General features: G+C 34.8%; 2 protein-coding genes across 2 annotated transcripts; one reads left to right on the top strand and one right to left on the bottom strand.

Annotated features, from left to right (window-relative positions):
• Positions 1 to 244: 244 nt before the first annotated feature.
• Positions 245 to 2,154, bottom strand: LOC121744302 (transcription factor FER-LIKE IRON DEFICIENCY-INDUCED TRANSCRIPTION FACTOR-like). The gene is made up of 4 exons (XM_042137798.1): positions 1,621 to 2,154; positions 891 to 1,073; positions 621 to 797; positions 245 to 343 (listed from the first exon to the last, which is right to left on the bottom strand). The coding sequence occupies exons 1-4, from the start codon at positions 2,152 to 2,154 to the stop codon at positions 245 to 247; spliced, it is 993 nt and encodes a 330-aa protein (XP_041993732.1).
• Positions 2,155 to 10,980: 8,826 nt separating this feature from the next.
• On the top strand, positions 10,981 to 11,460 carry LOC121744638 (RING-H2 finger protein ATL1-like). Its single transcript, XM_042138236.1, has one exon. The coding sequence runs from the start codon at positions 10,981 to 10,983 to the stop codon at positions 11,458 to 11,460; it is 480 nt and encodes a 159-aa protein (XP_041994170.1).
• Positions 11,461 to 15,929: the final 4,469 nt, after the last annotated feature.

Consider the following 15,929-nt stretch of genomic DNA (forward strand, 5'->3'; position numbering starts at 1 on the left):
AATTATGATTTTCAAATTAATTAAAAACTAAAATGATTAATTAGAGTTAAATTCCATCAATATTAATGTTCTAAAAGTTTTTTAAGAAAGGTTGATCAATAGGAGAACATGAACTCGAATATGGAAACTATCTCTTTTTGGCATTAGAAAAGAGCCTCAACATTAAAAAACAAGTTGAATAAAGAGATTAAGGATACAAGAAGCCGGAATTAATTATCATAATTAATTCCGGCAATATACATATTTATTGTGATGTCTGAAAATCAAATCCTTGATTGAGGAAGACTCTTGCAATCCACACCTTCACACTCTGCAAGTTCACCTCCATCTCTCCTTCCATCGTCTGCTCATTACCATCACAATCAATTAAACAAAAAACAATCCCCTAATTGCCCGAAAATCCCGCGGAATTTGGTCAAATTATGATCCATCCCATAATTTTAAATATCAACAAAAAAAATCATGAAAATTAAATTTGTCTGCATTCATCCATTAACAATTTTTTGGCGAAATTGCATCTGATTTAAAGTTGCGAGACAGGCTAGAAGTTGACCGAATTTTATGTTTTTTTTGACAATTTGCCCAAAAACATTAATACACACACAAATGTATATGCTTACATGCAAAGTGAAGGTGAAGACATAGTTTTGATCAGAAGAGACAGTGAGATTCGAGCTCCGAACATCGAAGGTGGTGAGAGACTCAAGAGATCGGTATAGAGCGGCAGCGACGCCGTGGCCTTTGTTTGCCACTATTTTTACGTAAAACCCTCTTTCTTCTACTTGAGATACCTCCATCTACACACACATATAATTTCAATTAAATTAAACCTTTCTCAACATATTTCTATTAACACTCCAATTTTTTTTTTTTTTAAAAACACTACTTACCTTAAAAATGATCTTGGGTGTGGGGTAGAAGCATGTTGTGGGATTAGATTGGATGCCATTTTGAGTAGTTTTATGTTTGTAGTTTTCCTCGAAACCTGCGATCTCTGCCTTCATCTTCTTAGCCTGATTTTGCAAATCTTGTACGTACAACACTGCGTCGCCCACAATCGAAGCTTTGTCCATCTACACACATCCAAAAAATATTAATTAAATTTTGTCGGAATTTGGTGTAATTGAATGATATATGGAGTATTTGAGTTTTAACTAATTTAAATTTAAATTGGACTTTAATTAAGTAATGCAGACAGATTTATAGTACTATATGTTTATATATTGTCGAATAGAACCTCAGAACAAATTTAGAATCTCTCAGAAGACAAATAATATGTAATGTTCAATCAAATATTTTACTCCATATCTTTTCTATAATTGAAATGCGTACTAGTAATTATTTTTTTCCCGCATCAGAATGACATACACATGGATACTGATAGTAGTAGATTGACATACATGATTCAATTAAACGTATGAAATAAATAAAGTAGCAAGTGAGTTCGCAGACTGTTGTATTTAATTTTCCGAATACACAATCTCAATTATGAATCTGGATTACAATTGTAATATCTCTTATTTTCGGTGTGTATGATTAGATGATTGACATGGATTTTAAATAGTAATGTGACATGATTTTGTAATAATTAATTACTATGATTAACATTATTATAATTACCTTAGTGATGTTAGGAACCAAGGAGCGCAATGCATAGAGCTTCTCCTTCATGCGGCCTCTCCTCCGCCGCTCCGACACCAACGTCTTCGACCGGTCGGCCTTCCCGCCTCCGCTCCTCGCCCCCGGCACGGTGGTGACGCCCGAGCCCCCCGACGATTCATCCTGATCGTCCATCAAATACTCCTCTTCCTCCTCCTCCTCATCCGCCTGATTCTTCTCGCACGCCGCATTAACCAACCCGAACTCATCATGCCCCGCCGCCGCCTCAAAATCGAACATCCCCACATTCTGCAGTGGCGGGGGCGGCGGTGCCAGAAAATGGCAGTCCTCAACGGCGGCGTTAATGCTCTGATAGCCGTAATCTTGATTGAACATAGGTTGATGAAAATTGTCGTGAGTTTGAACATTTTCGCCGCGAATTAGATCGATGAATTGGTGGAGATTGGATTCATCCATGAAATCGATCAAGCCAAGATCGTTTGTGTAGTATTGGGGTAATGGGATCATTCCGTTTTCATCTCGAAAATTATCCATCTTTTTTTGTTTTTTTTCTATGAATCTTGATTTTTGGGGTATTTATAGTGAATTATATGTAGTGTGAAAAGCATCTAGCCTTAAATATGCAGGCTTATCCAGGGGAAGTGAATATGTTGTTTTAATATTTGAATACCTAAATTTACAACGGGGCTGTCGGAATTGTAGGTTTGGATGAATAGAGACAAGTACTTGGGTACATGAGACCAAATTAATGTTGTCTGTTTTAGTCTTTAGACTATTTAATTGGATAATTGTCGGTTTCCAAATGTGCATGGAATCATTTTTGGAATAGAAAATCCCCACCTCCTTGGACTTGTCCTAAATGGTAGAATGAGTGAGTGTATATGTCTATGAAGTAATCCTGGGGCAAGAATCATGGTGATATAGGGTGACACGAGAGACAACTACGGTGGCGTTCGGTTGCCATGACTAATATCATGAGACTATCCATCTAGGATTAAGTTGTGGGATTATTTTAGTTGGAGAGGGGAGGCTATGACTAATTATCACGAGATTATCCATATAGGATTAAGTTGAAGGGTTCAATCTTATGAACCAAACATGATACATATTTAATCATGAGATTTAATTTTGCCACCCGAACACCCCTACGAAGATGGCAGGGGTAGTATTGTCAGACAAAGAGAAAAGTAGGATATGAGGAACAATTAGGTACTAATTCTAATTTGCACAGGGGAATATAATGATGATACAAGAATCTAATTATATTTGTGAATAAATAGTAAAATTACTAAAATGTACTCTTACATCTTAGTTTTGTCCAAATATTTTTGTGGGTATGACCCCCTGCGCCTTACTGAATCTGTTATTTCATGTAAGTAAAATACTACAGAAAAAGAATAACAATTTTGCCCCTAGAATGAATCAACGGTCTTGGTGGACCTCGTTTGAAACCACCTATTTAGGATTACAAAACCTTGGGTTACTATCTTTATATGAATTATTAATATTCATATACTAATACAAGTTGTGATATAAATGAAACATGCATGCTCATGTAATTTAATTATATAAGTAAATGCTTATTTATATGATTAGAAAATTTGAATTGTTACAATTGGCATTTGAAAATCTTATGGAGTTATAACTTATAACACTTCACCATTGAAAATCGTGTTATAATTGATATTGATGTTTTTTTACACCAAAAGCTATAGTAGTGAGTTAATACAATGAAGGCCCCTTGGAATTATGTAACTTAATCTAGCATTTTATTCATATTAGATACATTTATAAACTTAAATTTTAGGAAGACACGAAACTAATGACTATGGCTCCCATTTTGTTTTTTTTTTTTAAACTCCCTCTATTAAATATCACTGATTCGAGTTTCACTTGGTATTAATTTGTACAAAAGGTGAACTTGATCATGCGATAGTAATATTGTGATTTAATTAGGTTATAATTTTATCAAATTAGAAATTTCTAATTTTAACTTTTGGAATTTCAGGCTAACCAATCTGATGAGGTAAAAACTAAAAATGGAAATTAAAATATGTTTTCATTTTTAAGGATATAGTATAGTAGTATATAACACTATAATATTACTACTATATTAAACTAGCGTTAGTGGGTTAATTTTATTTTATTTGGTGAGTTATTGATTTTATTAAAATCATATGAGTTGAAATAATTGTCAAATAATGCTCAATAACTGACGATATCCATCAGATTAGCTAATAGGATGCGAGTAAATCGAATTATAAATTTCCATGTCTAATTCTCTAACTTAGCAAATTACTATTCAACTCAACCGTTATCTCTAGGTAGTGACTATTGAGTAGTGATCACGACATTACACGCTCTATAACTTGAATTATTGGATAATGCATACGTTGACTAAATATGTTGGATGACAATTAGGTTAAAAACAATAGTTTAGGACTAAATGTTTCGAATATCGAAGTGATCTATATTGGATTTAACAAATTTTATAGTACTGCTTAATTGGTTATATACTCATAATTAAGGTCAATGGGCGACCTGAATAAATGAATATATATCGATCCGTTGAATCACGCCGAAAAAATTGCGTCTAAATTATTTATTAATTCAGATTTTTAGAGGGTGAAATAATAAAATATAAATCCAGAGCTTAAATTATGTAACTTATTAGTACTTGAAAATCAAATACTCCTATGATTTTAAACTGTGGTTTCAAATAACAATCAAAATTAAGGAACAGTGAGTTTATTCATTAAAATTGGACCCAATACTGTTATGCTTTCAGAACATGAACTTTTAATTAACACTATTTTTCTTAATCAATTAGCTGAAAATGTATTTTCTTGAATGCACTAGACACTAAAATAGTGATACTACTATTTTGCTGGAAATTAATTTAATTAAAAATGCAATTAAGAAGTCCAGTCTCAGGAAATTCCACTCATGACTCGGGAGTTTCAACTTCAATTTCCACAAATATTCTTCCCATGATTAAGCTTTGACATCCAAAAATGGAAGTTGTCACCACTTGTGAAAAACAAAATACACTATTAATCGAACATAGACTTCAAATGTATTTTTATACTACTTAGGATCTTCTACGCACGTAAACACAATCAATTTCACTAATACTTAAAACATAATAAACAAATATACAACTATATTTAATTTCAGTTTTGTAAGTATATTCGTTGACATTTTGCGTCAAATTGCAACATTAGAAGCTGACACCACATCTAGACACGCGTCGGTAAGCCACGTCATCTAATTGTGAGCCACCACATCTAATTGTGCGTTCTAATTAATATCGAAATTTATGTTGTTTCGATAAAAAAAATGAAATGAAATGAATTTTGTTTAACAATAGTATTTTAATATTTGAGGGCCTATTTTTGCTATTTTTGAGAGCCACCACGACCTATTTTTGTTGCCACGTGGATTTTGAATTTGATGGAGAGTGTTTGAATCGGCTAACTGGTAAGGTGATAATGTATGTAAAATATCCGAATACATCGTTACGTGATTTTTATATTTATATCATAGGACTGTGTTAACTTTATTACTTGCTAATTAAATTAACACATTATATTAAAAATATCAACACACTGACATGGATATATCAAATTTATCTTGATATTTTATTTAATGTGCTAACTGTCCAGTAATCAACACATTATATTAAAAATATCAACACAATAACATGAGTATGTCAACACAAATTCATCATAACATTTACAAAATGTCAACACAAATTTGTGCTGACATATTCATGTTACTGGGTTGACATTTTTAATGTAACGTGTTACTAGTATTTAGTCAGTAAGTAGTTAGTACTTTCAAACATTAAGATAGTTAATAGTTAGTATAAGATAGTTAATATAATGTGTTGATTTAGTTAGCAAGTGACCTATTTTTAATACTAGTATAAAAGTTTGATAGTACTAAATTACTACTATTTTATGGATTTAAGTTATAATTCAAACTAAATTTTGTATTATTATGTAAATACAAGTCATAGTTTCCTAGGCTCTTAACTAGGAAAAATTCAATTAAACATCAACCTTACTATGTCAACAAAATTGTTAAAATGTAGGCCATAATAGCGGTTAGTGCTTTATTCCTAACACTTAGAATTTGAATTTATGTTAAAATTGCATATACTACTATAATAGTAAAAAAACGTGAGATTAGATTACCGACATCCTTATACTCAGTAAATCTATACACATTGATAATGGTAGTAGTTTTTAATTTGATAGATCATAGTATTAGATTGTATTTCATTCCAGCTATTCAAGTAGATAAATAATATCAGATTTAAAATGTCAGAAGTGTAAAAAGACCAAATTGTCAAAACTCTCAAAAGGGTATTTTCGTATAAAAAATGGCAAAAAGACCGATTTCGAGATAAACCCTTCATCTAGGGATGTCTGACGTTATTTTTAAAGTCTATGGACTATGGGCGAGATAAATCCATAGTCCATGGACCATGTTTGTAGTTCACTTTTTTTTTAAAAAAATAAAATTTATTAATAATATCAAAACTGATTATTTTACTTTTATAGCACTTTGCAAGGACCCAAGCACCGTTACCCCGAATGACTTTTTCCGATGCGGCCTTCATCTGCCGGGAAACACCTCAAATCTGTACGGCGCGGCTGTGGTGACTGCATCCGCAACCACCGTGCCGGGGCTCAACGGCCTCGGGCTGACGTTCATGCGCGCGGATTTGGCCCCTAACGGCTTCTTCCCTCCCCACTTCCACTCGAGGGCAACCGAGCTCGTGGTTGTTCTAGAAGGTTCCATGGAGATCGGGCTCACAACCTCGCACCCTACTTACAAGTACTACAGCAAGATCCTCGGGAAAGGATGTTTTTGTGGTCCCCGTCGGCCTCGTGCACAACGTGCGTAATCTTGCTAAAGGGAACAATGTTGCTATGGTGGCCTTCAATAGCCAGAATCCCGGGGTTACCAATCTTCCAAACGCGCTTTTCGCAACTCAACCTGATATTGATAGCAATCTTCCAAACGCGCTTTTCGCAGCTCAACATGATATTGATAGCGTTTATCTTTCAAATGCGTTTCAGTTGGATGTCAATATCATTATGGAATTGCAGAAAAATTCTAGATGTGCAATTTTGGTTAGTTATATAATCTTTGTTATGTGATATGAGAAAGATTAAGTTCAATAATAAGGTTTGTTCTAGCGGAAAAAAAATATTAGATGTCCATTTTTGCTTGGTCAAATAATCTTTTTTATGTGGTATGAGAAAGATTTGAGTTAAATTTTAAGGTTTGCTCATATTTGTCTGTGATTTTTGTACTAGTGTTTTAATTAATTTATTAATAAGTACGAGTACTAAAATTTTACAACACGAATTGGACTTCAGTCCAATTAATACAAATAAATTAAAATAGTTTTAATTAATAAGTGCCGTTCATATTTCTGATTGTATGCAACAAATCTTGATCAAACGTACTAAGCGGGCCCATTGGCTCAACTCAACTAATCCAAAACCATGCCCAAGCCCAACCCAGATTGACCAAAACTCCAATTCTTATTTTTGAGCCCATTGCATTGTCTACACCCAAATTATTAGTAAAAAAATAGTTTAAAGAATTAAAATAATTTATAAACTATTTTACTAGTACTTATTTTTGAGTTACAATTCACACACACACTTTCATACACTGAGCTATGAAAATTTCCGATCTATTGGTTATTTGCGATGATCGAGTCACTTTTCATATTGGGGGTCCAAGAAGACATTTTACAAGTTCTAGTAAAATTTCTTTTGAAATCAAAATAAAAATTAAACTCAAATCACATAATATATAACTGATCTCTAAAAACCTGTTTTTATTTAAATTCTTGATATTGATCAATCGTATGCAAAATTATGAATTTACAAACAAATACCCCTTTAAATTAATTAAAACAATGTAAACGATTTCCAATTGTTAATCTCAAATCAATACACCAAAATCGCAATTTACATGGAAAATGGAATTTACTCATGTCGAAAATGATTATAACTAGAAGTATATAGGTTATTCCGGATAAGTATGGAAACTTCCTTTTATTTGGATGTATGATCATTTCGTATGGTCAAATTAGGCAGCATTAGAAGATTGTTGACCCCTTCTCCACAATTGACTTCACACTTGTTCACCAATAAAATAAACGAAAAAGGATAGGGATGAAAATAATAAGACCCACCACACTCACTATTGCACGGTGCGTGCATGCGACCACACCGCACTCACTATTGGTGCAAACTCGTGCACGATGCTTACGACTAAACTGCGCGGTGCGTACAACCAGACCGCTCGACATGTACAAATTCGTGCACATTGTGTGCAATCAGACGACATCCGATCTACTTTGGTCCAACACATCCTATCCTCAATACGTTTTTTAAACAGTAGCTCTAGAGAACTAGTATAATCATTGGAATAATACTAAGATGATAATTACAATCAAGAATTAAAGAATTAATTAGTATGTAGCCATTTGGAAACTCTAATTTGCTAGTGAAAATACTCATCGGATTGAAGTAGAAGAAGTGTGAGGATTCCATGGTCATTGCTATTTGTTGTTGGTTCAAAATCAATATTGCTCCTCAATTAAACGTTGCTTACATAATCACAAACTGTATGCAACCGGCATAATATTTGACCGACCTTGTATTATTTCAAAAGTATTTTTTTGAGTTGTGACTTTTATCAGTATAAATAAATAAATAAATAATAAAAAAGTAAAGTTTTCTTCTCTTATAAGAATAATACTAACAAAATAGTAGTCCAGTAAGCGCCAGACCTAAACAACACGCAACACAGCAAATTAAGAGTAAGGAAAGAAACTTCGAGGTTATTCCAAAACGCAGAAACACGCTTCTTCACATCTCTATATATTCTCTCTCCCCTCCAACGCTTTCTCAGCAAGCATTCATTCTCCAATTTCCAATTGCAGCGCAAATTATTCCTTTCACCATTCGAAAATTTTCAATTCAACTTAAATCAAATCAAATCAGCTATGTCGATGTCGATGTTCAGCTCGTTCGACGCTCTCTGCGGCGAGAAGCTCGGATTTTCTTTGTCTTCTCGGTCGCCCGCCGCCGCCAAAATTGATGATCTGAAGAAGACGAAGGGCGACGAAGGTGCGAATTCGTCTTCCACGGCGGGGAAAGATCACCGGACGAAAAGAGCGCCCAGATTTGCGGTGGAGTTCGATGGGATAAACTGCTTCGAGACGATTGTACCGTTTTGATTGATTAATTGTGGATCGTCATCGTCTCTTTCTCTTTTTCCTTTTTTTTTGAAAAAAAAATATTAAAATTGATTAATACGAAGGATTCTTATTGATGTTTATACATTCGAATATAATAGACGTATTTTTTTGTTGTTTATTTCTAATTCGATTACGAAAATAATAAAAAATTACACTACGACTAAAACTTCTTCAATTGTGAAGAAATTAGAGTAAAATGTGAGAAATGGATATATTTATAAAGTAAAATAGGAAAAAATAAATTGAAAATTTGATTGATTGATTTAAAATTTGGAACAATCCTCCACATGGTCTGGGCGATGCGATGAAGCCCAAGACCAAGTTGATTGGTTGACTTAAAATTTGGATTTGATTATTAACGAATGACCCATTAATTAGTTCTAATTTTTTGATATCAAAGACTAACTTATACAAATCTCCGACTCCGTGTAGACTAATAAGACAAGTTGATTATCAAGTAGAAGAAGAAGAAGAAGACAAAATTGAGCATGGACTTTCACACGAAACCAGAAATAAAAGGCAACTCACATTAAAATTAAAATACAACAATTGGATAAGTACAAGTCTTGCATCCTGTTCCGGAAAAACTGAATATGCATACTATAATATAGTTCCAAGCCCCTTTCAGACCATGAAGACTGGATATATTATTTTTTCATTACACAATTTATATAAAGATGGTTCATCGTTATCTCATATTGATGAAACTTTTTATATATGTCACACATATTTTTACGGGGTACAAAAATTTCAATATTGTTCATGTTGTTGAAAAAATAAGTAGTATTATTATTTTAGGTTAGTATAAAGGTTTGATTATTGTTTTATGTATTGCACATCCCGTATATAAAAGAATGTATTAAAATAAGATACGAATGCAACATTTTGTATTATTAATATAAATTTCAAATTTTGGTACTAATATGAATCACTTATGAAATATTTAGTAATTATACGAGTAGTGCAATTCCGCGCGCGCTTCTTAATTTTTCTTGACTAGTTTTTAGAAACCTAACGGAATTGCGTAATATATAAATCATCTCTACTAAACTTGTTTAGGCTTATAAAAATGATAAATCTTGAATATAATTCTGTTTTTCTCACTGAAAAGCTTTCACTAATTATCTAGGTAAAACTGCTAATTAATGATTGGGTTTGCTTGCTAGCATACATTGCGTTTGGTGATTATTCATTGACTATTTTTCCTTGTGGACCCTGATCTGATTAATTATAAATCTTTTGAATATGAGCAACTCGCTATAATATATATACCGATTCCCATAAAAGTCTTTCACAAAAATCAAATCAATTTGATGTTTAAAATGACAGAATAAAATGTTAATTAACATCAACAATGATAGCTTGTATGCTAGATTGGTATATTAGAAATGAGTCACTCACCTCTTAAAAGGGGAGGGTTATTCATACTTTTATAGGTGAGTTAGGATCGTTACCAAATTAATATGAGACAAGATATTAAGAATTTTAGCACGCCCCTTCACGTGTGGGCCGAAATGACACATCGATGTGAGACAAGATATTAAGAATTTTAACACGCCCCCTCACGTGTGGGCCAAAATAACACATCAGACTTCCATCACGTGGGTAGGCAAGAGAAGAGATAAAGAGATAAAATTCATTATCGACTTGAGCCCGCTCTGATACCATATTAGAAATGACCCACTCACCCCTTAAAAGGCCTTATAAGGGGGAGAGTTATCCATATTTTTATAGGTAAGCTAGAATCGTTACCAAGTCGATGTGGGACAAGATATTAAGAATTTTAACCATCTAACTTAATAAAATATGTGACAACTTGACCTTATCTTAATTAGTAATAACAGTGGTAAGTTTTATCTATTGGCTCTACCATGGTTTCCCCATTACAACACATTACAAGTTAATTTATTACCATAAGTTCCTCCAATCTAGCTAAATTTAGTTGTCTTAAATAAATAATGTGGACCACTTATATAGTGCCATAAATATAGACCTTTCTAGAGTTGACATAAAGTGTTATCAACATACATATCTCTCTCCAAATTCCAAATTTTCATCTTCTTGAAATGGGTTTTTCTTTATACTCACAACTTACAAAACCCTTCAAATACTTCTCAAATCTCATGAGAAGCAACTCTGAAGAGGATGATCCCGAGCTCCGCCCGTCCCCTTCGAACGTGCTGCTTCCGGACTACTTGACGAACAAATCTTTATGCAAAGATCGCCTTCCAGTGGTCGAACATGCAACCTTCAGATCACAGAACGAGGAGGAAGGGGAGGAGGATGACGAAGAAGAAGGGGGTGATGATTGTGCGGTTTGTTTGAGAAGAATAGAGGCATGGCACAATGTGAGGGAGCTTGGCAACTGCGAGCATGCTTTCCATGTCGAGTGCCTCGATTCTTGGATCGACCGCGGTGGAGAAACGTGTCCCGTGTGTCGAGCTAGGCTCGTCTCTGGGGAGGTGGGACATGGGAAAGATCCATGGAGATCGGAGAGAATGGTCTACTTGTTTGGAGAGGATTGTTTGATGGAGGAGCTTCAATGAAATATGTTAGTACTAATATTTTATTGTAAAACCTTTATTTCTCTTTGTAAAGGTTAAGATCGATTAAGGGCAATTTATGGTTTCTTAGACTCGAAAAGCAATTAACAAAATTTTGTTTCGCATAAGGTAAGTTATAGCATCAACATTTTATTTTGGTAAGATGCCCAAGATTGTAAGGATTCATCCACAGATCACAACTGAAAAAAATTGGTTAAGTCTTAATCTAATATTATATGAGTGAGTATTTACTTCCTAAACTTGAATACAAAGGATATTGATCTTCATTATTTAGATTCTACTATTTTGAGTTTTCTTAAAACTCTAAGGACATCCGCAACCGATTTTAAAAATTACTATAAACTTTGGATGTATTATGATATTTTCTTGCATGAAACTTAGAAAGTTGTCTTAAAAATCATAAAATTTTTAGGGCTGGCAAATCATGCGGATTGGGTCGTTATCGGGATAACCTGATAATGACCCAACCCAATAAGGCCTAACCTGAACCCGACCTGTTAAGGAAACTGTAAATCCGAACACGAACCCGACCTGCTACCTTCAAATCCGAACACGACCCGCACCCGACACGAACCCGTTATCGACACGATATAATTTGGGTTGACACGACACGATAACAACCCGAACCTGATATTACACGATTAAACCTTAATTTTTAACCTAATTTACATAATTAAAATTCGTTTTATACTATTTAAACCTAATTTATAAGAAATTAAAACATTAAAGTAATATATATTTTTTTAAATAATAATAAAAATAATAATATTATTTCTTAATGGGTTACCCGTATCCGACCCGCATCCGACCCGAACCCAACCCGAAATTATCGGGTTCTTAATGGGTCAATCCGATAAGGACAAGGATCCAATAAGACTGACCCCAACCCAATAATTTCGTGCGGATTCGTGTCGGATTATCGTGTCGTGTCGAAAATTGCCAGCCCTAAAAATTTTGAAAGCATGCGATTTTCTCAACCCGATCCCAATAGAAAATTTTAAGCAAATTATGATCATATGTGGCTAGTCGTGAAATATATTTGACTTAATTTGAATTTTACATGAAATAGCGTCATTTCATTTTCAACTTCTCAATTCTTGAATTTATGCAGTGGATGAACTCCCGTAATTATGACATATTTGCTTGTTTGAACATAATCCCGTAACATATATATTTGCTTATTTGAACATAATTTCTTCCCAAAAGAATGTAAATGGTTAATTCCACAAAACAAATAAATCTTTTTTACGAGGTATAGATATAAATTTTTTGATTTGTTCCAAAATTGACCATAGATAAACTCCCCTTTTGATTTGGGACTATTAAATACCCCCTTAAGTCCGAGCTTTGTGGTACTTTCAACGTTATATAATATATGGCTATCTTTACCCTCCCTTCATTTCGCGGTGGTGGAGGCATTTATTTTTAAGAAAAATTATATTAAGTGAATTAAGTAAATAAAGAATAAAGTAAAAAATGAAAAAGGAAGAGAGATGAAAAGAGAATAAAGTAAGTGAGAAGAAATATGTTGACTTTTACTAAAAAGGAAATGACTCTGCTACTATAGAACATACCAAAATAAAAAATGATTTCACTACTATAGAACTAAGGGAGTAGTATTAAAAGCATTCATTTTTTTATGTGTCATAGAAAAACATTAAAGTGAATTGGTAATATATACTCCTTCCGTTCCATAGTAGCGAAGACGGTTTTTTTGCACGCGATTTAAGAAAAAATGTGTTAAGTGAGTGAAGTACAAAATAAAGTAGGAAATGAAAAAGGTAGAGTGATGAAGAGAGAATAAAGTAAATGAGAAGAAATGCGTTGATTTTAATAAAAGGAAAAATGACTCCACTTCTATGGAACACATCAAAATGCAAAATGACTTAATTAATGTGAAAGAAAGGGAATACTAGTCTTAATAATAGACTAATAATTACTTGTGCTACTTTGGAATGAGAATAAAATATTGCAAAAGTAATATTGTCGAACCAATTAAAGTACAAGAATTATGGAGTTTGACTAGTCGTACAAAGTGGTTTTCGTCAAAATGCGCATTTTCAATCCGGAAAAATGAAGAGTTGATACAATATGATGAAGCGGCGAATTTTTGATGGTGATGAATGCTTGTAAAAATAAAGGAAGATCAACACACAGAGATTTACGTGGTTCGATTTACTGAGGTAAATCTACGTCCACGGGGAGAAAAGAGGGCAAGATTGTATTGCTTGATCTGTTTTTCTACAGCTTACAAATACAAACTTGCTATTTTATATTTTATCTCTGTCTCTAGAGAGCGAGAGAGTCTGAGAGAGCCCCAATCTATCTGATCTAAGTTCTATTTATATGATGAACTAAGATCGTGGCTTGCGTCACCACTAATGATGGTTGTGGATGTCGTGGAGGTCATGCGATCCTGCATGGGCCCACTATCCTGCATGAGTTAATGACTGCTTGACACCACTAAATAGATCGTGGGTGTAGTGGAGATCGTGGAGGTTCTGACATGAGTTGACTACCTCCCAGTTCGGTCAAATACTGAGACCGAACTGCTGAACTATTGCCGAGCAGCTTTTGCCGATCTGAGAGTAGAGCTTGATGCCGACCTGAGAGCAGAGTTTGATTAGTTGGCTTTTACCGAGCTATAGGCTAGGGCCGAACTCTTTGATTGTGCCGAACTGAACTCTTGGCCGAACTGAACTCTTTCTTGGGCTTTGGGCTAGCCGAGCTGTCCCCGCTATTGGGCTTGTTTAGTTCGTACTCCATCACTACCCCCCCCCGAAAAAGCGAAGTGAATCACTTCGGTATTCTGGATAAGGATACGGGGGAGGCTGAAGCCGAAGCAGATAAGGAGAAGGAAGCTGAACCTCACCGAGAAGGTGGAGACGAAGCTGGCGAAGTATGATTTCGTCTCCTTTCTCTTAGTTTGGTTTCTTCCTTTATGTAAAATGGCCTTTAAAGTAAACTTCTTTGACCGGACTAGGTCCTTGGTCTGATGAAATAAACATCTTTGACCGAACTCGTCTTTGGTCTGATGAAATAAACATCTTTGACCGGACTCGTCTTTGGTCGGATGAAATAAACATCTTTGACCGGACTCGTCTTTGGTCTGATGAAATAAACATCTTTGACCGGACTCGTCTTTGGTCTGATGAAATAAACATCTTTGACCGGACTCGTCTTTGGTCTGATGAAATAAACATCTTTGACCGGACTCGTCTTTGGTCTGATGAAATAAACATCTTTGACCGGACTCGTCTTTGGTCTGATGAAATAAACATCTTTGACCGGACTCGTCTTTGGTCTGATGAAATAAACATCTTTGACCGGACTCGTCTTTGGTCTGATGAAATAAACATCTTTGACCGGACTCGTCTTTGGTCTGATGAAATAAACATCTTTGACCGGACTCGTCTTTGGTCTGATGAAATAAACATCTTTGACCGGACTCGTCTTTGGTCTGATGAAATAAACATCTTTGACCGGACTCGTCTTTGGTCTGATGAAATAAACATCTTTGACCGGACTCGTCTTTGGTCTGATGAAATAAACATCTTTGACCGGACTCGTCTTTGGTCTGATGAAATAAACATCTTTGACCGAACTCGTCTTTGGTCTGATGAAATAAACATCTTTGACCGGACTCGTCTTTGGTCTGATGAAATAAACATCTTTTGACCGGACTCGTCTTTGGTCTGTGTTCTAATTTGGCGATTTTTGTCGCCGGGATCGAACTTTCCCTTGTCCTAATTCGGCGAGTTTTATCGCGTGGATCGGACTTTCCCAGTTAACCGAAGTGGTCTTATGCAGTAAACCTCTTTGACTAGACATGGTCGTCCTCGGTCTTATGAGGTAAACTGCTTTGACCGAACTTGGTCGTCCTAATTCGGCGAGTTTTATCGCGTGGATTGGACTTTCCCTTGTCCTAATTCAGGCAAGTATTATCGCGAGAATCGGACTTTTGTTGCAGTTCGTTTCAGACGAAGTGCTTGATTCTTAAGCAGAATTGTGGTCTTGTATCCTCTTTAGAAGCTTTGACACAATCTTTAGCTTGTTGCAGCTCGTTTCGGACGAACTGCTTGTTTAAGCTGAATTGTGGTCTTGTATCTTCTGTAGAAGCTTTGACGCACAATCGTTGGCTTGTTGCAGCTCGTTTCGGACGAACTGCTTGTTTAAGCTGAATTGTGGTCTTGTATCCTCTTTAGAAGCTTTGACACACAATCTTTGGCTTGTTGCAGCTCGTTTCGGACGAACTGCTTGTTTATGTTCTAAAAAGGGGATTAGCCTTTGAAGAACGAGATACCTCAGTTGTATTTGTAAGAGACGACACTCACATAGACAGACACAACGCACGTAGAGACAAGAACAAGTAAAAGACAAAGAAAACACATAAGACTGACTGAACTGTCTCTTACAAATGGAACTTTTTGAGGTTGGAGGTATGCCATGTT

This window comes from Salvia splendens, chromosome 8, assembly GCF_004379255.2.
Source record: "Salvia splendens isolate huo1 chromosome 8, SspV2, whole genome shotgun sequence".
In the NCBI taxonomy this organism is placed as follows: domain Eukaryota; kingdom Viridiplantae; phylum Streptophyta; class Magnoliopsida; order Lamiales; family Lamiaceae; genus Salvia; species Salvia splendens.

Coding starts and splice junctions, on each gene's coding strand:
- LOC121744638 (XM_042138236.1), top strand. CDS start 10,981: ATGGGTTTTTCTTTATACTCACAACTTACAAAACCCTTCAAATACTTC.
- LOC121744302 (XM_042137798.1), bottom strand. CDS start 2,154: ATGGATAATTTTCGAGATGAAAACGGAATGATCCCATTACCCCAATAC. Junction 798..890: donor CACCCAAGATCATTTTTAAG/GTAAGTAGTGTT, acceptor ATGTGTGTGTAG/ATGGAGGTATCTCAAGTAGA. Junction 344..620: donor TCTTCACCTTCACTTTGCAT/GTAAGCATATAC, acceptor GGTAATGAGCAG/ACGATGGAAGGAGAGATGGA.